Below are 23237 nucleotides of genomic sequence, written 5' to 3'. Positions count from 1 at the left end.
TGCATGTTAAAATGACAAGTTTTATTTCTGGGATAAAAAGGCAAAAGCTGGAGAGGCTTCTATGGTGTTGGAGCCATTAAAATCTAATGAGCAACAACAATTTAGAAATCCTTAGAACCTCCATTATACCATTATCCATGACCTTAGCTTAACTGTGTTTTATAGTTAAAATTATCTCCATTATCAGGCATTTAAAATGCACCTTGAGTGCTGGGAGATGGTAAAGTGCTAATACTAAGAACAAAAGGCTACACGGTGTATACAAGATGCCCCTTTATGCTTTGCTGGAAAGGCTCTAAATATGCCTATGAAAGATGCATAAACAGCAGGTTACCAGACTTGTGTTAATCAACAGAATAGTTACTTCTGAGAACACCTTCCTATCTGCCCGTCATGGGGATTATTCCTCCTTTACCAACGCCAAAATATGCTTCTCTTCTTGCTTCTACAATATTGCTGCATGCTGCCTTTTCTCCACACGTTCTTTATGTTATCTAAATAAAGCTCACAGAGATTATATCAAAAGTTTTCAGTTCATTCAGCTTTTTGGAACTATTGTGTCACTTCTGCAAATAATTCCCCCAAACATTTGACACCCAGGAAAAAAATTCATAGTAAGATGAGAAAGGAGCTGTCATTATACAGAATGTTAAGGAAGACAACACAGGGCAATTCAATGTACTTGAAAATTCATCATCTGTGCTAAACGACAATTGTGTTCCTTCCAAGACACACAATTGTCCTTTAGCACAGGGATAGGAAACCTTTATTGGCTTGAGGTGCTGGAAAACACAACGTCTATCTGCAAAAGTACTGGTGTGGCCCTTGCCCAGCAAACCAAATGGGAGGGTGGAATCAGGGTTGTACTTGCTCAGGCACACTTATAGCAGCCAAGCTCCAACAGGATTCTCTGGTGGCTGTTCAGGTCTGGGAGGCTGTGATGAACTTAAGCCATGTGTGATACTTTTGTCTGCACTGAGGGCCTCAACAGTGCTGTCACTGCTTCAGTTACTTGGGCAGAGATCTGGCCCTGGGTCTGGTACACGACTGTCAGCACATCCACCAGGGGTTGCCTACACCTGCTTCGCCATGACGTTGTTAGAACTGATACATCTTCCATGTTATGTCTTCCATGTAAATCTTAGATAAATAAATGTGCATGTTGTTTCAATGTTTGCAAACCATTTTGATGTGCATATTGCAATTATATGTATCACACTGCTTGAAGGCAAAAGCCTGTTTTTCAAAAACTCAGATACTCTGAAAAATAGGTCAGTGATATATGTGTTTAAAATATTTGTTTAAATAACCCTACTCTGTTAAATCATACACACACTGTAAAAATACACATTAAATAGTTCAAACAGCAAGTTCATAAATATTTGCAATGCAATCCTATCTAAGTACATTTACTTAAGCCCAACTTTATTCTGTGGGACTTACTCCTAGGTAAAGATGCACCAGACTACAGTCTTTGTGATCAAGAGAGCAGCATTCCAAATGCCATATAAAGTTATTCTTCACAAAAATACAAAACTTTTCAGGTTCGTTGTTTTAATACCACATTTGTATTACTTTATCTTGAATCTGACTGGAAATTCATTCAGTAAAACCTCAACATAATGGTTACATTGACAGTTTGAGGTACGTTTACCTTTTTTATCTTTAACTAGCTGTTCATTTTTTTTTTAAGTTCTAGCAAAAAAAAAAGAGTTGTGTTCTAGTTAAATTTAAAAAATTATACTTTTCTGGTAAGTTTTATGTATTATTGATGAAAAGATCAGCTGCAATCCATTTCTTGATCATCATTTTCTGTCTCCAAAGGATACAGTTCATCCAATGCAAGCTCTGGAAGAGAGAACACATACATATATTTTAAAAGTGCAGGACCGTTATTTAATTCTTTTTTTAAAAAATCCTGCCCCCTCTGGCAAATGGGCTCAAGTCAGGTTACAACATATTATAAAATAGTTTAAAAATTAAAACATGACTCAATAAAATTTAGTTTTGAAGGTTAATATCATAACCTTCAAAGTTGGGCAGACATAATTATTCTGGACATGGAGGATCTTTGTTGTTCTCCCTATGAAGGTGATAGCAGTGAGGACTGGACCTATTTTGTGACAGGAACATTTCTCCTGTCTCTGATGCTACACAGCAGTAGAGGGCAAGAAGCAGTGGCTGCTGCTAAAAAAAAAAATGGTTCAGCCGCTCAGGACCCCACTTATAGGAGCAATGCATATTCAGTCATAGTACAAAAGGGGTTTCCTTACAAAACAGATGCAGCTGAGCACCTCCTCCTAGGAACATACATAAAACAGAGCCATAGTATTGAGATCTTATTTAGGAGTTCTCAGAGCACTAGGACTAGTGTTTAAGGAAGATGCTTAATGGGGGGTCCACAATTCATGTTGTGAGTGCTCAAAAATCACAGCTTTATTCCTAACATCTCCAGCTAAAGAGTTACAGGTAAAAAAAAACCTTTTCCCATCACCTTGGAGAATTGCCAGTAACAACTAAGTAACAACTAAGAGCATCAGGGATGAATCAATTGTCTGACTCCACATAAATACTGGAATATAAAACCTTTTAAAGATGGGTTTATATGGTAAACATCACAGCTTCAAAGAAACAGTTCTAGGACTGCTCCCAAGAGACCTGTATAACTTTCTACACTACATTCATCCTCATCTATATCTATATATATCTGTTGATGGATGGATGGATTCCGCCCCAGATTATCTTAGACAGGGTGTTAAGGGCTGCGGCTGGATGGCTACAGCAGAGTTTGGTGAAATTAAATCCGACAAAGATAGAGGTCCTCTATTTGAGTCATGGGGGTGTGGGATCGGGAATGCTGTGTGGTGCCGCTAGTACCAGCGCCAAAAGTGAACAGTCTGGGAGTGATTCTAGATCCCTTGCTTTCTATGGAGGCCCAGGTCACCTCCGTTGCCAGACTGGCCTTTTACCATCTCCGCCTGATCAGGCAGCTGGTTCCCTATCTCACCTCTCAGGATGTAGGTACAGTGACCCATGCAATGTTCACGCTCAGGCTGGACTACTGTAACTCACTTTACATGGGGCTACCCTTGAACCTGATCTGGAAACTGTAGCTAGTGCAGAATGTGGCAGCGTACCTGCTGATGGCGATGCTTCTGCAGGTGTGCATTTGGCCAGTGCTCTGCCAACTACACTGGCTGCCAATAGAGTACTGAATCCAGTTCAGGGTTCTGGTGCTGACCTTTAAAGTGCTACATGGCCAAGAACCAGCATACCTCCTCTCCCTATATGAGCCGCAGAGCACCTTGCACTCCATATACCAACATCTCCTTGTAACCCCTGGCCCAAGAGATATCTACTTAGCCTCAACCAGGACTGGAAGAGTCAGCACTGCTGTTGCTGTGGGGGGTGGGCAGGTGCTGGGCAGATGGAAAAGTCACCCCAGCCAACAGAAAGAGAAAGAAATATCTAAGTATCACTGTAGTGGTAGATTGGATTTAAATGGAGTGAGGAGGCAGATAAGCCACTCTCCACTAACAAAAATCCCTTCCATCAGCAGAGATTTTTGGTGGAATCCAAGCCACAGAATCTAACAAGGGAGGCAAAAGTTACTTTTAGGAGTGTGTGCTCAGTATAAACCGTGCCAAAACCTCCCCACTACCTTATAGATATTTATTGGATCTTTTCTCAGCCAGTTACAGATGGACTACTGATTCTGCTACCTGAAAATGGCCACCTTGAAAAATCCTGAAAATATTCTCTAATATTACAAGAACGGCTTCTGGTTGGGCTCTGTTGGGTACTCTATTCTAAACAGGGCTACCCAGCAGAGCTTCAGCAATCCTGAATATTTATAAATCAGAATACCATACCAGTATTGGGATTCAGGCATATTGGGAAATACTGATATTTTGGGGGTTGAATATATCTGAACCTGAAAAATACGAAAGGGGGGGGGGTATTTTTGCACAACCTTAGTTCTGTGCATGTAGAGCATTTTTTATACTTCCAGGCAGACTAAATAGGCATCCTCTGGTTGGTCAGTAAAATACATCTAGTTAGGTTGCACTGCTTTAACTGATTGTTGTTTAGGCACACTATTCACATGAGCAGCCTTACCTTCACAGGTTTTCAGATCTGGAACTTTTCTAAGGATGGCTCTGACACCAGGCATGACATGATCATACTGATGAAGGACTTCCAGGCAATGGTCATGGAACAGTTTATCCTTTTGAGACAGACTGTGCAAGAGCAAAACAGTGTCCCGTAAAAACTGAACAACCTGCTTTCCACGTACATCAAATAAGTTTCCTTCCACCCTTCTGACAGTCAGCCACTGTCTATGTAACATTATAATAAGGGCCTTCACTACCTGCAGGGGAAAACACAACGCAGTAGTCTCATTCACATGTTTTAGAGGTGAGATTTCCATGGCTGCCTATTTTGCAAGTGGGTTTGAAAATGGTAGCAAGACTCTTATTAGGAAACCCCCCCCCCAACTATTGAGGTAAAAGCTTCTTGACATAAGATTAGTACATTATGGATTGATTAAACCTGTCAACTTTAAAATAAACAGCATTTCCCTGTAATCCTAGACATATATTAAAAGTGTTAATGTCAATGGATTCTTTACTGAATTTACGCTCACCTCAGGATTGCACTGACAGTCTCTTCCAACTAGAGAAATACTACAGCACTGCATACATTTGGTCAGGAAGCGAACAGTCTAAGATTTAAAAAAAAAACACCAAGTTTTTGCAACAGCACAGCATAAGAAAAAGCAAAACACAATTTGTCCTTGAAATTAACATAAACTCTAATCCATTCATACAGTTAACATGGTATTAATCATTAGAGCATTGGACTGAGCCTGGCAAGACCCAAGTTCAAAGTCCTCCCTGGGAAATCTTGGGCCAATCATGCTCCTTGAAGTATCTGTGAAGTAACCCCTGAAGTATCTGCATAGTTGTTTCGTTGAATCACAGGGACTTTCTGGTAAACAACAGGGAGTCTGAGGAAATGGAAATGTTTCTCACTGGTTTCTGAACACCTTTACAATGTTTTTATTCCAGATTTGTGTCGAGTTATTCATGCAGACTGACCTATTTGTCCCCTGTAGACAGAAAGAGGATACCTTTGATAGGTGATGGCCTTTTATTCTACATTGGAGTAAGTAAATTAACCGCAGATGCTATCAGGTCCTATAATAATGTTACTTGAGTAGCATCTGGATTTGTGCCAAGGTTTGTTTCCTGAGTTTGAATCAATGCTGGGCAGCTCACTAACGCAGCTAAGTAGCTTCTTCTATATTGCCTGTTGAATTAGGAGCAGCAATCCAGATTATTATTTTAAAAAATCCTTTACCTCTTGTTCCAGCTGAAGCCAAAGCATCTCAGATGTTGATTTATCTGGTCTTGAAGTGATATACATGTACAGGGCCAAGAGGAGGCAGTTTTCTATATACATGTATATTAGAAAATGATGTAAAAGCATTTCAGTATTATCAATTAGTAATGCTATTGCAATATCTTAAAAATTAAAACTGCTACTGAGTTATTTTTAACACACTGCCCTACACTGGGTACTTGGACACTTAATATAAAAAATTAAACAGTATAAATCCCATTGAAATCCACATTAGAAGTGCTTTCTTTAAAAAAAAAAAAGGGAGAGGGAAACACACAAACAGGGAGAACAAACAAGAGCATCCCCCAAAGCAATCTTGGAATTCTACTTCAAATAGACCTCCTGTCATCTGTCCCTGTCTTGTCTCTTCCCACATCCAAACCAAACTCCCTGCCCACTTATGAAGCTTTCATTGGCACAGAAGTTGGGTGGGGACAACAAGCACTGTGTCAACATAGCAGCAAGTACAGACAGACATATACCCTTCCTCCAAACACTCAGTGCAGTATGTGTGGCTCTCCCTTTCCCATATTACCGCCCCCCCCAATAATGCAGATGTCATCTTGCAAGCTTTATGATGGTTCATGGATTGGAAACCAGGTCTCCCAGATCCTAATCTATTACCATAAGCTGTATACCATGCAGGCTCTTTGGAGCTTTCACTATGGCAACAGAGAGAAATAGGGCACTTGGCACTGGTAGCTCTCATGGTCCATCTCTCTGCCAGGGGTGCAACAAGACAGAAACAGCTGTTAACCAGAACGGTGCTGGGCTTTTTCTCTCTGAATAACATAGTAGAGTGCTCCAGCAGCTGATATAAAGGACCAGCTACTGCCATGCCAGGTGGCATCCAGACCCAAGATCACATCTACACCTGGTTGTGCAAAATCTTTGCTCCCATACAAATGGGAATGTTGGTACAAAGAATAAGCTTTACACACACACAAGATGTTGAAGCAAATAGGCCTTTGGCCACTCACCTATTTACCGTGGATAAGAAACCATTCCTTTCAATGTTATGGTTTGTCAGAATTACTTGTCAAAATACTGTGTGGCACACGGGTACCCCTGTGCTAGGGATGGATACAAACTGAAAAATTAACTATGGTTCAAGCATGAACCGGGGTGATTCATTTTGAGCCAGTTTGTTGGTTGTGCCATGACAAACTGGAAAATGAAATGCCTTTATTCCTTGGTTTGTTTGGTTCATTTTTGCTGTTAGTTTTCCCAGACAGCCTGGTGCTGATTCAGTCAGTTCCTAGACAACACTGGGGATGGACTTCTGAGAGCTTTAGATTCACCCACAGCAGTTGTCCATAGTTTGATTGGCAGTTCTGGAAGCCAATCATTGAGCTACCATTCTGCTCTATGGGAGCAGACACCTTGACTCAGTTGCTTTCACTTTGCAGGATGAAGAAAGAAGAGTGAGTTGTCATGAGAAAGCTGAAGCTGAGCTTTCCTGGAGGCACCTTCTTTGTCACCTGCTATAACTTAGAGACATTCCATATCTTTGCCAAACTTGGAGTGTGGGTGGAGGAAAGCCTGCTGAAGACTCTCAGTGATTTTGCCATCTCTAACTCCCAAGAGGGCTGTTCTATATCTTCTTAACCAAACAAACCATGAACCTGTTTGGGAAATCAAATGAACTATGAACCACCATTTTCCTGGTTTGTGCCCATGCCTACCCAGTACAGCCCAGCAACAGTTCTTGTGGATTGGTTTGCTTTTGTGTGTACTTGTGAGGCTATGAGGCTATGAACACTGATAATTGAGGCTATGAACACTGATAGAAGGCATAACATTTAAGAGAGGTTTGTGTGTGTGCTGATTCTGGTGCTGGACTAGGAGTTGGATTCAAAGCCTCATTCCAAAATGCAGTATAAAACAGTATAAAACAGAATTTCTTTAATAACTTATAGCCTGCATATTGACTGCAGAGTTACAAGTTCAATGTTCTCTAAAAGCACACTATGAATATTCGCTCTTGCTGTCTCACCTGAAGCAGTACAGAACTGACCAGCTAACTCCTGGTGTTCAGCGAGCAAAGTTAACAGCCTAACTGTCAAATGGACAACAAACACAGGAGCTTCAGAAGACACGCAGCGGAGAAGAGTCTGACTATTCAGCAACGGTGAGAAGCTTTAAAGGGAAAAAAGCCCAAGTAAATTAGAAACCAGAATAAAGCCTGTGGCTTTTGCAAGAAATTCTTTCTTATGAAGTATCCAAAATCATCTTCATTTCAGTAGCAAGACACAGTATTGCTAGGAATATGAACATATAGCATGTTGTTGTATCTAAACTGTTTAAATACCTGAATTCTCTTTATGTATTTAATGCACATCCATGAGGAGCACATGTATAATACACTTCGAAATGCATTTACTATAGAGAGTGAGATCCCCAAGCAAGAACTGGATGAAATGGCTGCCTCCTGATCTGCAATTGTGAAGAGCACAAACACAGCTTGTTCTCATGGTCAAAGGTTCCCTCTTCTCTTTCTCTTTTCTTTGCAGGCAGAGTGCAATGGAAGGCTCTCTGCTTCGGGAAGACTTTGAGATTCCAATGTGCTATTTCCAATTATAGGTTACTGTTTTGCAGGGGGGAAACAAACTTCAATTTCCCCAGGCACCTGTATTTGGACACTGTGGTAAACTGGGGTTTAAATTAAGTTTCCCAAGACTGAAAACCTTTCAGTCGTGTTCTACATGCAAGGGTGGAGGGGAAGGGAAGGAAGCATAGGCTTGTGCTCTATCATGGACAAATGAGAGGTTTGTCATGTCCAAACTACACTTTTATGTGGCCACTAGTCCAACCTGTGGCCCCCAATGCCATTTTGGAGGTAAATTCAGCCACTTAAAAACTGCTGTGAGGGTCTGCTCCTAATCGGGGGCCCCTCCTACACTTGAAAAGATACAGAGGTTGGAACAAGATAACCTAGTAACATTGCAGCATGGGATTGATCAGGATTGGACCCAAATGGCAATTTTTAAACAACTAAATTTTCTTCTACAGTAGTACTGGTCGTCATGGGTTGGCCCTGTAACATTGTTTGGCTCTGAATGTGGCCAATCAGAGAATGGCAGCGAATGTTGTAATAAAACCACCCTCACATTCACTGGCTAATATCTATGGTCTGGTTGTGACAAAAATGTACAATTTCTAGAGATCACTGAACCAATTAGAAATTAGGCAGCCCCAGACTTGATGCTAGGCAATACTCAGAACATGATGAGTGATGTACGTATTGCATTAGGAACAGTGCCACAGTGCTGTTAAAAACAACAACAGCAACAACATGACTATATTTGATTCGCAACATTTGTTCAAGATGTCTGGATCTACAATAACTGAAGCTATGATAAAATGTATACTACAGACTAGTATCTCACTGCTAGGACACCAGATGATTAACAAGTCCAAGAACCCTTAGGAGGCAAGAAGACTTCTTCTCAAAAGCAGAAGTCTTGCCCAAATGAGGAAAACAAGGAGCAGAGGTTTGAGCAAAACAACTTTAAATTGCTGGTAAGGCAGGTAAAAAATTGGAACATCTTCCCCGAGGAAAAGGTAAAGAGTTTGTGGTTTTTCTGTTTTAGGGGGGGGAAGACAACTAAGGAGGGCATGAAAGGTCATTAAAAGTTATGAGAGTGGAAGAGATCTTTTCTTCCATTCTCAAAATACAAGCACACAGGGGCACCAATGAAACTGAGGTGAAGATGAAGAACAGACAAAAAGAAGTACTTCAATATGATGTGTACCTTGTGGAACTTGCTGTCCTGGAACATGAGGAGCGTGATGGTTAAAAGGGCCCTGTTCTGAGACAATATGTCTCTGAATGCCAGTTGCTAGATGCAGCAAAAGAGCAAAGGCCTTCCTGGAACAGGTGACCGGACACACAGGATGTTGGACTAATGGACCACTGGTCTGACCCAGCAAGCCTCTTACTAGATTTTTGTGTTCTTTTTTTTTTAACCTGTTCAGTGATGAACTATGTAATTTACTTGTGTAATTCCCATTCATTTAAATAGTTTTGCCACAGAACAAGTCTCTACCAGATAGTTCTAACTAATTTTTCAGAGCTGTAACCACAGTATGTACTTAAAGAAAAACCTACCTTATAGTTTCTTCCTATCCACATTTACTCAGAGCTAAGTCCAACTAAGTTAAATGAGATCTGCTAACATATCAAATAACAGACTCAGGTTTGCAATCTTACTTTCCCCCACCAGAGAACTATAACATTCAAGATACAGAATGGAACTGGGAGCCTCATCCTCAGGTGCTAACAGGGTGACAAGAATCTGCATCCTTTCTTAGTTTAGGGCAGGCAGCAAGAAATTGTTTGGAAATAAAAACAGTAGAACTGCTTTCAAGCCGTATTTTACCTCATTAGTAAATCCATCGTTGACTTTTCAGCTAATTTCACCAGAATTTTGAGACACTGATTTAGCATGCAATGTTTTTGACATCCAGCTGCTGAAGTACATAAAGTCAAGAGATGCAACAGGCTTTTAAACAAAGGATGTTGGAGTCTGTCATCATTAGCAGTATCTAGCTCTGGGTTGGGCTCTTGAAGACCGCCTCTACACTGCTTGTTGAGAACAACAGTTTTATCCTTTTCCACAATCTCTATAATTCCCAAACCATGGTTTGGTTTCACATTATGGGAAAGCAGCATACAAACAACATCCCAACTGTAAAATACCAAGCAATAAAGAATGCCCAGAGATGTCAGTGCAAACTCTTCCTGGTTCAACTGAAAATCATCTGTGCTTGATCGTGTACTTGAAGAAGTTCTGGAAGAAGAGGCTGACTGGTTTCCAGAAGAAGAACTTCCAGTCTTCACCATTAACTGGAGGGTCTGACAGTAGGTACCAATGTGATGTTCCAGGAGAGGAAGGAGGTGAACTGCCCCAGGGATTTTATAGTACTTAAGATGAGATATTCGCCTCTTGTTCTCCTCAGAGCTTTCATCCAATGAGCCATCATCCATAGCAATCAAATTCAACCCAGTTAATGCAAGTTTTTGAGCAAGTTTCAATGATGCCTCCTCTTCCCCTTCTTGCTCTTCAGAGCATGTACTGCCATCACCGGAGATTCCTGTACACCCTCTAGGTACAAAAACCCCCAAACATTCAGAAATTTAAGCACCACATGAATGACATAATGGCATCCTCTCAACCACATTATGTAAAAGGCATGAAACGAATAAGCTCTCTGCAATGAAATTAACCTGGCCTTCTATCTTCACACAGTTGTCCCTCTGAGGCCAGAGGCTGCCTCAGTTTCTCTCAGTTTCGCATCAAGAGAAAAACATTTTTTAATTTGTAAAACAGTTTCAGTGACCAAAAAGTCATACTCCAATATACTATTACAAATAACTGACAAAAACGGGACATTTATTGGAATTTTCCCTTGACACAAGACTCAAAATGAGGCCAATAAAATGTGTAAACTGCACACAGCCACAGTTCTCCAAATCTCTATTTTCTTGATCTTCAGCCTATACTGATAATACATCTTTACTTCACTAGTAGTTGACTAAATACACACTATTGGGCTTTGTAACTTTTCTGTTACACTTGTGTATCCTTTAACTCACTGTAACACACAAACACCACACATAACATGCCAAACAACAGTCAAGGGGCATGTCAATAAAAGGCTACACTAAAATAAAAATAATGAGCTGTTAAGTATATAGGTTTTCCCCATCCATACATTCTCACATCTTTAACAGCCATTTTCTACTATAACCAACAGGCTACAGAATAACTGTTTAGCTACCTAGAGTTATTTCACATCTTAGCAATGAGGCCAAGTTAATCAAATGTATAACTATATTTTCTTCTGATCTGGGTAACTGTTTTGCTGTTTGTATTATTTTGGTGCATATATTTTTTTATTAGTTTAGACATACGTGCTGCATGAACCAGACTGCAAGACAGGCCCAGGCTGAGCTTCCACATGAGTACTAAGAAGATAACTGAGCCCAAGCGATGATCCTTCAACAATAGGCTGCTTCATCAATGCAGTTATCAAGATGGAACCTGCAATGATATACAGAACCAACATTCAAGAGACATCATATGTTACAACACAAATCTTTCTTATATACCCAGGGAAATGCTTATTATCACTTTGGGGGTCAGGAAGCAGTTTTTCTCCAGGCAAGTTTGGCCAGGAGTCCTGGAGGTTTTCTGTCATATTATAGTCATGGAACAGGGGTCACTGAGGATGTATGTGTGCGGGGAAGGCATCTGTGAATTTCCTGCATTGTGCAGGGGTTTGGACTAGATCAGGGGTATCAAACATGCGGCCTGGGGGCCAGATCAAGCCCCCAGAGGGCTCCTATCAGGCCCCCGAGCAACTGGCTCTTGTTTGCATCTTTCTCCCTCTCTCTTGCTTTCTTCTGCATCTCAACTTGTTTTGCAAGGCTTGCTCAATTGCACAGGAGCTACAGAGTAAAACCTCGATTTTCTCCATTGGGTGAGGCTCCTCCCCTCCTGGTCCCCTGGGGAGGGAGGGAAAGAACCAGAGCTTCCTTTGCCCAGTTCCCTGGATCCCATGGGAGAAATACAAAGAAAGCACCTTTAAGACCAACGAGTGCTAATGTTTTAAGCACATTTTAGTTTAAGGGTTTTTTTTTTTTAAATAAAATCTTTAGTCATGTTTGTCTGTGTTCTTTAAAAGTTTATATCTCTGCTACCTAATCTTAAATAGGTATACACATGGACTGGCCCAACACAACCCGGCCCAACAAGGTCTCGTTTAGGTCAGATCCGGCCTAGATGACCCTGGAGGTTCTTTCCAACTCTACGATTCTAAGTGGGGAACTTTCTTCAAATAGCTGCATTTAGGAGTATGCTGGGAAAAGAAACCCACAACATTCAAATGTTTGCTCAGGGTAATGACAAATGCAATAAGAGAGAAGAGTTATACTTAAGTACACACACATCTACACCCCCACACACCCAAAGAGGACATGACTACTTAGTTCTTAGGATGCTAAGCTGCCTTTGCCTTGCTGAAGTGAGCAGGGGAGGGGGTAATGTATATTTTCCTTTTCTTAAAAAAAATCCAAACACTGAAAAAAGAGGGAGGAGAGAGTTAAGCAATAGGAAAAAATAGTCCTGAGAAAAAAATTAGACTTGAGTTTAGTGGCATCTTACAGACCAAAAAGATTTTCAGAGTATGAGCTTTCAAGAGTCAAAGCTCCCTTCATCTGACACCTGATGAAACAGCTAAAGCTAAAACGAGAAGAAAAAAACGAAATCTGACTGAGGGGCAAGAAAGAAACTAAAGATAAGAAACTAAAGATAATATACTGCCTCCTGATCCAATGCAGGGAATCACCCATGCAACAGGACTTATTTCTCTTCCAAGTATGAGAAGAAGTTAAAAATATTGGGTGGTTTCTTCTAAACCTAAGAAATAACATGTTAAGCTACCTAGAGTAGGTTCTCAGAGCAATACTTTGCAGAGTTAACTTTAGTCTAAGTCCACCGAAATTAAATGAAGTACCTCTGCAAATATGATTGCACAGTCCCCTAATTCTAGTCCTAAACAACTAATATGGTTAAAGGATTATCTAATTGAGAATAGGCATTACCTTGTCTTTGAGCACAGATGTAACTAATTTCTTGCTTCACAAGTTTAATGTCAAGGCAAGGCTTCTTGATGTCTGGAAAGAAAGCTTTATAGTAACCCAAGCAGCTATAGTAAAACATTTTCAAGTTTTTAATTAATCTCTATTGCCTTGTATCACAGGGTAAGAACAGTGCTCCTGATTTGTAGCCTAGAATACTGTTACAACATTCACAAAAAAACCTTCAGATAGAAAACATTTCTGCTGCACACTACTAAATAATTTGAACTCCAGCATAAAAACACACAAAAGCACAAACACAACCAATATATTACCTACCTTTGTTAAGACACAGAGGTTGGGTAAATACCAGGGTTTTTGAGCAGGATGCTTTGGGAGACAGCTCACATCCAAAAGACTCTTTCGTAGGATAAGTTTGCTTTTCATTCTGAGTAAATCCTTCAATTTTTGCTTTGCTGGAAGGGCTCTTCTTAGGACTACAAAATAAATGAAGTATTTGAATTAAATACATAAAACCTCTGTAGCTTTCTTGAAATGATTCCACCACAAAAAAATGCAGCACTGCTGCTGAATGTGCCTGAATCTCAACAGTTTTAATATAACACAATAAGCAGTTGGCACATAACACGGTAAGCAGTTGGCACCATAAGACCCATTGTTTGTTTTATTTGGAGTATTTGTGCATTTGAATATCCTTTCCACTGAGGGCCCTTGAGGCAGATAACAGTTAAAAAGACATTAAAAATCAACTATTAAAACTGTATGTATGTAAAAGCAACAATTGAAGCATACAAGAAAGAGGCTGAATCAAGAAATGCTAGATGAAACAAAAAAAGTCTTCACACACTAGTAGAAGACACTAACAAAGCAAGAACAAAGGAAACTTCCTGGGGAGGGAATTCCACAGTTTTAGTGCCATGACTAAGAAGGCCCTTTCTCAAGTTGCCACTCATCTAGCCTCAGAAGATGGGGCACCTGAAACAGGGCCTGAAGATGCTTGTAACAGTCAGGTAGATTCATGTGGCAGTAGGAAATCCTTAAAGAATGCCCACTCCAAGCTATACAAGGCCTTAAATGTTAACAATAGCATTCTGAATTAGGCCTGGACACCATCTGGAAGACAGTGCAAATGGAGTGAGATTGTAGTGGAGCAGACCCTACAACCCACTCCAGCCAGCATTACCACTGCAATGTTCTGTTCCAATTGTAGTTTCTGGACACTCTTGAAGGGTAGCTACATGAAGAAAGCATTGCAGTCCTCTAACCTAGATGTTAACAGGGCAGGTACCACAGTGGCAAGATCTTTTTTAATTCAGGGAAGGTCAAAGCTGGTAGAAGGTGCTCATGGCCACTGCTGCGACTTCCCCCAAACCCCAATTAAATATAACCAGGAGGATCAAATGGTGTTTACATTTTAGTTATTGATAAGATCCTGAAAATATTTGGTTCTGTAATAATTTTTCTCTGGGGAAGGAGAAGGATATTGTTCCTGCAAGCATCATAAGTACTTCTGGAGAACATACAGTCAACAATGTATCACTGAAGCAGAACACTTGTATGATCTTTAAAAATGCTCATTTGCTCATCTCTCACCCCTCTACTTCTCAAGTTTCAACTCACAATGAAACTGGACCCTCCCTCCAATTCTTATGCTCTGTAATCTATTCCCCTTTACCACAAGTAGCAGCAAATGACTAAATTTTCAGGATCATGTGTTTACCTGACACAAGTGCTATTTCACAGTCAGGGACACTCCATGTTTGAATAAATGCAGGATCTCCACTATTCAGTAATTTGGGGGGAATAGGTAATAAGTGAACAGCTTCGTCCAGATCAAAGCAAGAAGCATATTCCTGCATGCTCCTGATGCAGAGCTTCAAATAAAATTCTGCCATCCTAAGAGGCATCAAAAGCATTAGTGCATAAGTAATGAATGTATTCTGTAAAGAGAGGAAACTTCCAAACCAGCTCTGTGTATGCACAGTTAAAGAGCAAAGTAACTGTTACTGTAGTTGATCCTGCATTGTTTGAACAGCCTTACTAAAACATGAAAGGAAAGGAAAGCAAAAACGGAACTTTTAAGAGAGAGAACATATTCTGACCATAAGAACTTCAAAGCATGCAAGGACATGTACTATTTTTGGTAAGGGAAGCAACAGTGATATGTTCAGAACACACTGGACTTGTAAGCTACTTGATCTTCATACCTGGTACCTGAAATCAAAGGTGCAATGGGCTTAATTCTCTCACAGTTCAAAAGCTTCGTTCTCAGTTCATTCATTTCAGCATCTCTGAACTGCAGTTCAGACTGCAGTGACTGTAACTGAAATAATAAGATAGCTTGATATTAGAAATTCAGTGAAATCAACACAAACAGAATATTAGACATCCATTGTTCTTAGAAATCAACCAGCAAAGTGTTGCTTTGCCATTACACTTCATACATTTTTTGTTTATGGTTGTCCTACCAGCTAACAGTCAGACCAACAGGCTAACAAATTGCAAGTAAGTCATGAAAGTACAATTGGTGGAATACCTGTGTATACTAGGTTATTTTATAAGGAAAAAAACATAAGATACACTAGGCCACCAACATGTTTACAGAAATTCAACAGAGTATTTGCAGGCAAAAAGGATGCACACACCCTTCCCCCAGTGCTTTAACAGAAGTATTAGTAACACAGATCTTCTATGGTGCTTCAGAAAAACAATGAGTGTTCAGAAACAGATGGAATAGCAAGGATATTACTGGGGTGGGGGAGACATTTTCTTTTAAAACCCTGTATTAATTGATTCTATTCCAGCTTGGAAATACAGAGTGCTTCCAGTTCTAAGCCTTTTGTTACTAGCACATGAGTGTTTGGGGCATAGCAAGAGCTTTGCCAGTGAAACATCAGCAAACACATTACACAGCCATTGCACCAATACCGCAACCAGGAACAATTGCACAGGTTTCCAGGAGGATAACATTTTACATTAACCAAACCCACAAGTTTTTGATGAAAATTAGGCAGTACCTTTTTGGAAAATTCCTTTTCTTTTTCTCTTAAATATTGTTCTTTCTCCTCTTCCAGTAATAGATGTGATTTGCGCTGCTCCTCCACAGTTGATTCCATCTGCTGCATTGAGTCCCGTAAAATTCTGATTTCTCCATTTTTAATAAGGATTTCATCCTGCATTTGCTGCAGCTGTAAAATCCATCCACCCAACAAAATCAGGTGTAATTAACAATTATTTATAAGCATTATCACTTACTGGTCACAATAAACAATAACAGCGGTAGTAATTGGAAAGACAGGGGGTGCATGTATATGTGTGCGTGTATACACCCTCCCCGGTCATTCCCATTACTACTGCTCTTCAAATTGGTACACACATTTTGCCTAGAAGCAGAAAAAGCAGCAACAAATGTCAGCCAAACATCCCACTTAAAGCAATAGCCAAAGATGCCATTACAGAGGAAGCAGGTTTAAAAACAAAAAGGTTGATTTTTTTTCACTAAAATTATTTTCCTACTCATAGGTAAACTCATAGTTTACTGGATGTAAACTAGATTGAGGAGCACATTTATGCACTGTGCAGTATATGCTACTCCTTCATTTAGACTGCACATATCATATGGAAATAGACAAGTTTAGAAAGCGACATATTAGTGTACTAAAATAATACATTCTGTATATAGGACAACTCTGCAATCCTATGCTAATGCTTTATTCACTGAAGACAGGAGTTTGTTACATTGTGGAGTATGCCTTCACAAACTGGCAAGAGGCTTCAGTCCTATGGCAGGCACAATTACTTGAGGGCAAGCCTAGCTAACTGACTTACTTCCAATAAATATGAATAAAATAAGGATAGCAAGATGGTAATCCAACTGCCAAAGAAGGGAGGAGGTAGGACACACAAGAAATTGGAAAGAGAAGGAAACAAAATGAAAACACAGCTCTAGGAATGCTGGCAAGAGAGTGCCCTTGACCTTTTCCAACCCACTGCTTTCCCCCATGACCCCAAACTATATTAGCTAAACCAAGTGGAGAAAACCACATTGATGTCTATATACATGTTAAGAAAGACTGCAGGAAGAAAAACTAAGCAGAAGCTTCCCCCCCACCCCCGCTTTACAAGTCAAACCTCCCTATCATCTTGCCCCCCCCCAACACAAAATGTTTCTTTATTATCATCTTGAAGTAAGAGTTGTTCAACAGGAGAATCAGTTACTTAGTGAGGTAGTAAGCTCCCCCTCACTGGCAATCTTTAAACAGCAGCTGGACAAACTATTGTCAAGGATGCTTAGTCTAGGCTGATCCTGCATTAAGCAGAGGGTTGGACTAGATGGCCGGTCTGACCCCTTCCAACTGTTGATTCTATGAAGCAGCAACAGCTGGATTTCCTAGAGCAAAATTTGTTGCCGAAGATATAGGTTAGCTCTCCCAGGACACAGGAGGAGGAGGAGAGAAAACAAAGGGAAAATGGGGGACAAGAAGTGGAGGGGGAAAATAGTGAGCAGTTCTGAGCCGAGCTTAGGTGATGGGATTCAGGGCATGTACCTTTATTATGCATCTCCATCTATCACAAGACATACACCTCCATTTTATCCAGATTAATTTCCAAGTAAACCCCACAGACTGCTAGCAAATTGCAGCTTTCGGCAAAGGTCCTTTGAAAACATCCAGTTTATTGATTTATATTTTCTATTGTTTTCAGTACATGGGATCTAGTACTCAATTGTTTATTGCTTTAGGAATAAGAGCTTGAGAAAAATATCAAGTAGTTCACCATGGCCACACCCATTCAAATTTGCTCATCCTAGCTTCTTGACCTTGCAAAGGGACAAGCAAATTAATAGATTTTTGTAGTGGGTAAAGGGCACATCGCTGATTTTTTTTTTTTTGGCAAAAAGTAATCATCTGCCTATTTCCACATTTACTGATTTCACACTGCCCAGGAGAATCCTTCCTTCTCAGGCAGTAGTGGGAGGGCAGGCTACAGGGTGGGGCCACTGAATCCCCCTGGAAAAATTAAAGGCCCCCCAACCTTCCAAATCCTGGCTACAGGGCTGTTCACATACCACACATAATTAAAAACTATTTTGAAGTATTGACAGGTTTGCTTTTGGGAAAGGCATTTGTCCAGCTTAGTCATAAGGTATGACCCAGTTAAGTCTTCTTTGTGAAATGGAAAATCTAACCTTTTTTTTAGCTTCCTCATACTGCGCTTGAAGAGTTTCAAGTCTAAATTTGTCTTTGGTTGACATTTCTTCTGTACTACTTCCTGCTGAGAGAAATTATTGTCATCTTAGTACATGTTTTATGAACAGAGGCTACCAACTCACAATCTCTCCCCACACAGACTCAGTCATTAGCAGACACAGGAATGGGCATAGGGCTCAAGGAAGCCCTCTTCTCCCATTGGCAATCATGTACATTGCCAACACAGCAGGTCAGTGCCAGGAAGGAGAGATGCATGTGAATTACCCATATTTTCATCCAACCCTCCCTCTCACACTGGGCTACATGAGTTGTAGCCTAATGTGCTGCTATACATGTACACCTGTGGGGGAGGGGTGTCTCTTCAACCCCATGCCAATCCCTCCACCTGAGCGGCTGCCATTCTTTTTTTGTTTACAGAATCCAAAACAGAACAGAAACACAGCATTTTATACACATGTCACTAGAAAAATATATAAAAGTCTTGATTACAGAGAAGATAATTTTAAAACTATGAACTTCAAACAGCAACCTATTAATGCAGTCTTTATCGAGACCAAAAGATAACTGGATCCAGTGGACTGTTTCCATGGGCAAAACAGATTTCCACCTGGATGGCCCAGGCTAGTCTGATCTCCTCACTTCTCAAAAGCTAAGCAGGGCTGACACTGGTTAGTATTGCAGTGGGAGACCACCAGGGCTTTTTTTCTGCCAGGCTCCACAGGAGCAGAGCTTTGCCTGGGCTGGCCAGGGCTCTGGCTGGCCCAACCTGCTATGCAGCAGCCATGTGCTCCCAGGCCAGGCAGTGCGGCTTAAGATGCAAATGAGCTCCTGCTGGACCTTTTCTACAAAAAAAAGAGCACTGGAGACCACCAAGGAAGTCCTGAGTTGCTAAGCAAAGACTACAGCAAACCTCCTCTGCTCTTCTTTTGCCTCAAAAAACCTATGGGGTCATTGTAAGTTAGCTGTGACTTGCTGGTACTTTTCACCACCAGTGCAACTTTAATGCTCCAACCTCACTGCAGTCCAAAATTTCCTCCTTCAGCATTTCAGTTATTGTTTTGGACTGCAGCAGTGTGCATGAATGGGGGAGGGGAGAAAGTTTTACTCCATGGGCAGAAATCCTTTTGCCCACAGATGTGCTCTTGTGGATCCAAGCCACTCCCACGGAAAATGGGTGCAAATGGGTGCATGTCTGCAATCTACAAAAAGCAAAAAGAGGCAGATTTAACTTTCAGTTTGCAAACAGGTATAACTATGAACATTTCAAACCATAACAAAACCATTGTTATAGTGGTATTTTGGCTTCTTGACTTCAGCTTTCATCATTGTTCAAGCCTATGAAAAATAAAATTCCTATATCTCTTTTAATTCTCTAAAAATACATGCCTTCCAGCTTGAAAACAACTCTGTTACTTGATGATGTGAGTTTCTGCTATTGCCATTAGGAACCATGAATGTTGTGTGTTGAGACTAAATAGACAATAGCCAAAACCAAACCCTTACTTACCTGAAAATAAGTTTAACTTGTTAAGGAATCTGGGACAAACTTTGTAAGGCCTGTTTCTATTCTATGTGCCACGAGTATAAATCACATGAGCATGATAAGAGCTGGCTCAGAAGTAATTTATATAGGTAGATAAGCCTCCACAGACAGAACTTTCTATTTGTATCGATCATGCACAATGCTTTTCCATGCTGTTACTTCATACATTTAGCTGGCAATTTTAAAAGTGCAGAACAAGGACTCATCATATACATCCAAGTGTGAACTCATCCTAAAATTCTTAGAACTATAATTATCTAACACTGAAAGATTCAAAGATGTTCAGAAACATACAAACTTGTGATTATGTTTAAGTAAAGCCAGTCTCTCTAAAGCAACCTAACAATTTATATGTGGTCCATGTTAGATACTGAACTAGCTAGCATGAAAAATTCATTCATTTATTTTCTTCTCTTTACTGTTAGTTCTATTGAACCTATAATGGAGTCAACTCAATGGTCAATATGCATCCTGAACATTTTATAAATATCATTCCTTTACTTATAGTTTTGTGGTGCCATAATCCCCAACACTAAGGATAAGTAACAATGGGATCACAGAGAGCCAGTTCGGTGTAGTGGTTAAGTGTGCGAATTCTTATCTGGGAGAACTGGGTTTGATTCCCCACTCCTCCACTTGCACCTGCTGGAATGGCCTTGGGTTAGCCATAGCTTTCACAGAGCTTGTCCTTGAAAGGGCAGCTGCTGTGAGAGTCCTCTCAGCCCCACCCACCTCACAGGGTGTCTGTTGTGGGGAAGAAGATATAGGAGATTGTAAACTGCTGAGTCTCTGATTCGGAGAGAAAGGCGGGGTATAAATCTGCAATCATCTTCTTCTAATGGAACTCCTAATTTCTAGACTTATTTTCCTGTGCTTCCAGCACTCGTTTTAATAGCCTACAAAACCAGTAAATTCATAGATACCAAGATTTATGGATAAAATCCATAATTTAGACACAGGTTTGGTGTTGCATTACACAATCTTTCCCCCTATAACCCTTTTAGCCTAACAGCTATGGAGACACAAGTGCATTACTCAGTTGATGTTGCAAACTGCACTCATACTGCACATACCAAACTGGATTTTTCTGCCAGTAGTGAAGTCAACATTTGATTGTTTCATGTGACTGAAGGGTTTGTTGGTGTTGTTCAGTGGGGAACATAATCCAGCATTCCACTCAGATTTCACATTTGCTTGCAAAGAAAAATTTTGTGTCAATGCCTGGGAAGCAATAATATCTATTTCCTCCAGGTCATCAGCTGTAAAGTCATCACTGTCACCAAATGGGTCTTCCATTTCTTTCTGCTCACTAGAAACAATACTTTTGTAACGCTTGTTTGGTGGGAAGCCACCTTCATGGTTTCCAAGATGACTTTGGTTTGTAGATCCCTGGAAAGATGAAGATGCAGTAACTTTTGCTTGATCCATGCCATATAATATGGAACTGTTTCTTTTCTTATTCCCAAATAAGTGGTTCACTGACATTCTGTATTAGCAATTACCCTGGCAAATACAAAAGAGTTCAAAGCTGAAAGAATCTTAAGGCACTGCATTCCTGTTCAAAATCTCAGGCAATTCTTCCCTCCATTCAGATTAGCTTTGATGACGTGGAATTGTCTCAGTTTAATTGATTCTTCTTTCCTAGAGCAGACAGAAATTGTAAGTAACTACACAGGCCTATTAGAGAAAAAAATCCAAAAAGAACAGCAAGGCAATATGTTAACTAACATGAAAACTAAACAAATAAATAAACTGGGTAATGATTGCTTAACAGGTTCACTAGAATATATTTCAGACACACAAAAGGCATCTTTTAATAAAACTTTTAAGCCATCATTCTTACTTAGGATCATCCTCTAACATTGTCCCTGTTTCTAAAAGAGCATATTAAACAGCAGTCCAACTCACCTCAAAGTCTGGAGATAGAAGAGGGATGTGGGTACACAGGAACAACTGTGATATTAATTTTCACATACAATAGCCTATTTAATCAGCTGCTGTGCACGCCAGCACAAGGTATTTAGGGGGCATGCTCCCCCACAAACCATTATTTCTACAGTGCAATCCTTTGCAGTTAGTCTAGTCTAAGCCCATTGAAACTGACTGTTCAGCTAAACTCATTAGTTTGGGGGACAGACTCCCTGTGCATAAGACCTTTAAATTTGTCCTCCGCGCTCCCCACACCCAGTATACTCTTCTATTTATTTACACTTCTCCATTTCACTCTCCTTCCATATACACAATTAAGCCGCAGTAAATTAGATGCCTTAGTCTTTTTGCAGTATACACTAATCTTTCGCAAATTGGGCCTGCGCAAAACGTGTTCTTCTCTTCTTTCCGCCTATAACACAGAATGAGTGGAACCGGGGGGAGGGGGGAGTGATCGGATCTAACTTTACTAAGAATGAATTGTAACCATACCTGCACTTTCGAAAGGTTGGGGAATACAGACGGAAAGAAGTATAGCTCCGCCACAGCCTCTTCATCTGCAACCAGAGAAGCTACACTCTGGCAATGCCAATGGTGACTTGCCAAAGGAACGGGGGAAGAGAAGCCACCCAGAAAAGAAGAAAGCCCCACCCAGGCATGACCGCGTCATTTCTCCCCCAAACGAACGCGCGGAATAGTAGTCAGTTTGCCACTCTCTGCCAACCAATCGCTGGCCTCCTATCTGCATATGGTAGTAACGTCCGGTTAACTCTATGAAAGAAAGATGTAGAAAACATGGGGGAAAGTTTACGCACAATGTAAGGCTCTCAGCAATTGGTTAATAGAGATTTTTCCAGCCGATTAACCGGAAGGCAAAAGAGAGCCAAGCTGAACAGTTCTTTTCTTTGCAGATCGCATTTTCCGGTTATGTTTGGTTAGAAGGGTAAAAGTGGCAGCTGTTTCTAAGAGATCAGAGGAAAATAGCCCTTGTTGCGCGGACTCAGCTGCATTGAGTTCTCTCCCTCCCACACACCATGTAGAAGCAAATAAAACTTTATGCTTTGGCATTTGTGTATGACATCTTTAAATCCCTTTTTCTGAGTTGCTGTGCAAACATTTCATGCGCTGTTGAGGAGAAATACTGTCCCATATTATGATCCCTATATATTGCAAATGGGAAGGTGAAGCGGAAGGTATTATGTCAGGTTGTGGACTCAGGCGCTGAAAAATGCTGGTTAAGTGAGACAGAAAACAGCCTTTGAATGTGCGAAGTCATAATATGTTTGAGTTCTTGGATACAAGAAACAAAGCACTGAGTGCCTGTCTTTCCTCGCTGCTAACAATAATATTCAGCTGCACACCTGGGAAAAAGGACCAGTAAGGTTCGGATCAGACTGTTTTCTATTAACAGAAGAGAGGAGAGTTAATTCCCACCATCTCCCTTTTCCTGCTGCAGACCCCTGATGTGCAGGGGGGTGTATCTCAGAAACAGCATTTCAGAGAAATTAGTGGGTCGCAGAGGCAGGAAATTTCTGATCTTCCC

General features: G+C 40.6%; 1 protein-coding gene across 3 annotated transcripts; it reads right to left on the bottom strand.

Annotated features, from left to right (window-relative positions):
• Positions 1-22509, bottom strand: ATRIP (ATR interacting protein). Of its 3 annotated transcripts, none has more exons than XM_060239893.1 (14): positions 22187-22509; positions 20839-21406; positions 18201-18286; positions 16030-16200; positions 15220-15335; positions 13331-13488; positions 13016-13087; positions 11324-11453; positions 9789-10514; positions 7403-7545; positions 5365-5456; positions 4649-4726; positions 4120-4372; positions 1-1848 (listed from the first exon to the last, which is right to left on the bottom strand). In XM_060239893.1, the coding sequence occupies exons 2-14, from the start codon at positions 21248-21250 to the stop codon at positions 1781-1783; spliced, it is 2505 nt and encodes an 834-aa protein (XP_060095876.1). In that variant the 5' UTR covers positions 21251-21406; positions 22187-22509; the 3' UTR covers positions 1-1780. The 3 variants fall into 3 exon arrangements, 2 of the variants coding, with proteins under 2 accessions (XP_060095876.1, XP_060095877.1); XM_060239894.1 differs by having other exon boundaries at positions 18201-18283; positions 22187-22488; XR_009555445.1 differs by lacking the exon at positions 22187-22509 and having other exon boundaries at positions 1718-1848; positions 4120-4241; positions 20839-21432.
• Positions 22510-23237: the final 728 nt, after the last annotated feature.

The sequence above is a fragment of the Heteronotia binoei genome, chromosome 5 (genome assembly GCF_032191835.1).
Source record: "Heteronotia binoei isolate CCM8104 ecotype False Entrance Well chromosome 5, APGP_CSIRO_Hbin_v1, whole genome shotgun sequence".
NCBI lineage: Eukaryota > Metazoa > Chordata > Lepidosauria > Squamata > Gekkonidae > Heteronotia > Heteronotia binoei.
The sequence above is the reverse complement of the archived record's forward strand: the minus strand, read 5'-3'. Positions and strand labels throughout refer to the sequence as shown.

Bases quoted from the DNA above. Each gene is read 5' to 3' on its own strand.
- ATRIP (XM_060239893.1), bottom strand. From the start codon at position 21,250: ATGTCAGTGAACCACTTATTTGGGAATAAGAAAAGAAACAGTTCCATA. The intron at 7,546-9,788 runs GTAAAATACGGC...TTCCCTTTAAAG, and splicing joins ACGATGGATTTACTAATGAG to CTTCTCACCGTTGCTGAATA. The intron at 4,727-5,364 runs GTAAAGGATTTT...TTTAAATCTTAG, and splicing joins GGCTTCAGCTGGAACAAGAG to ACTGTTCGCTTCCTGACCAA.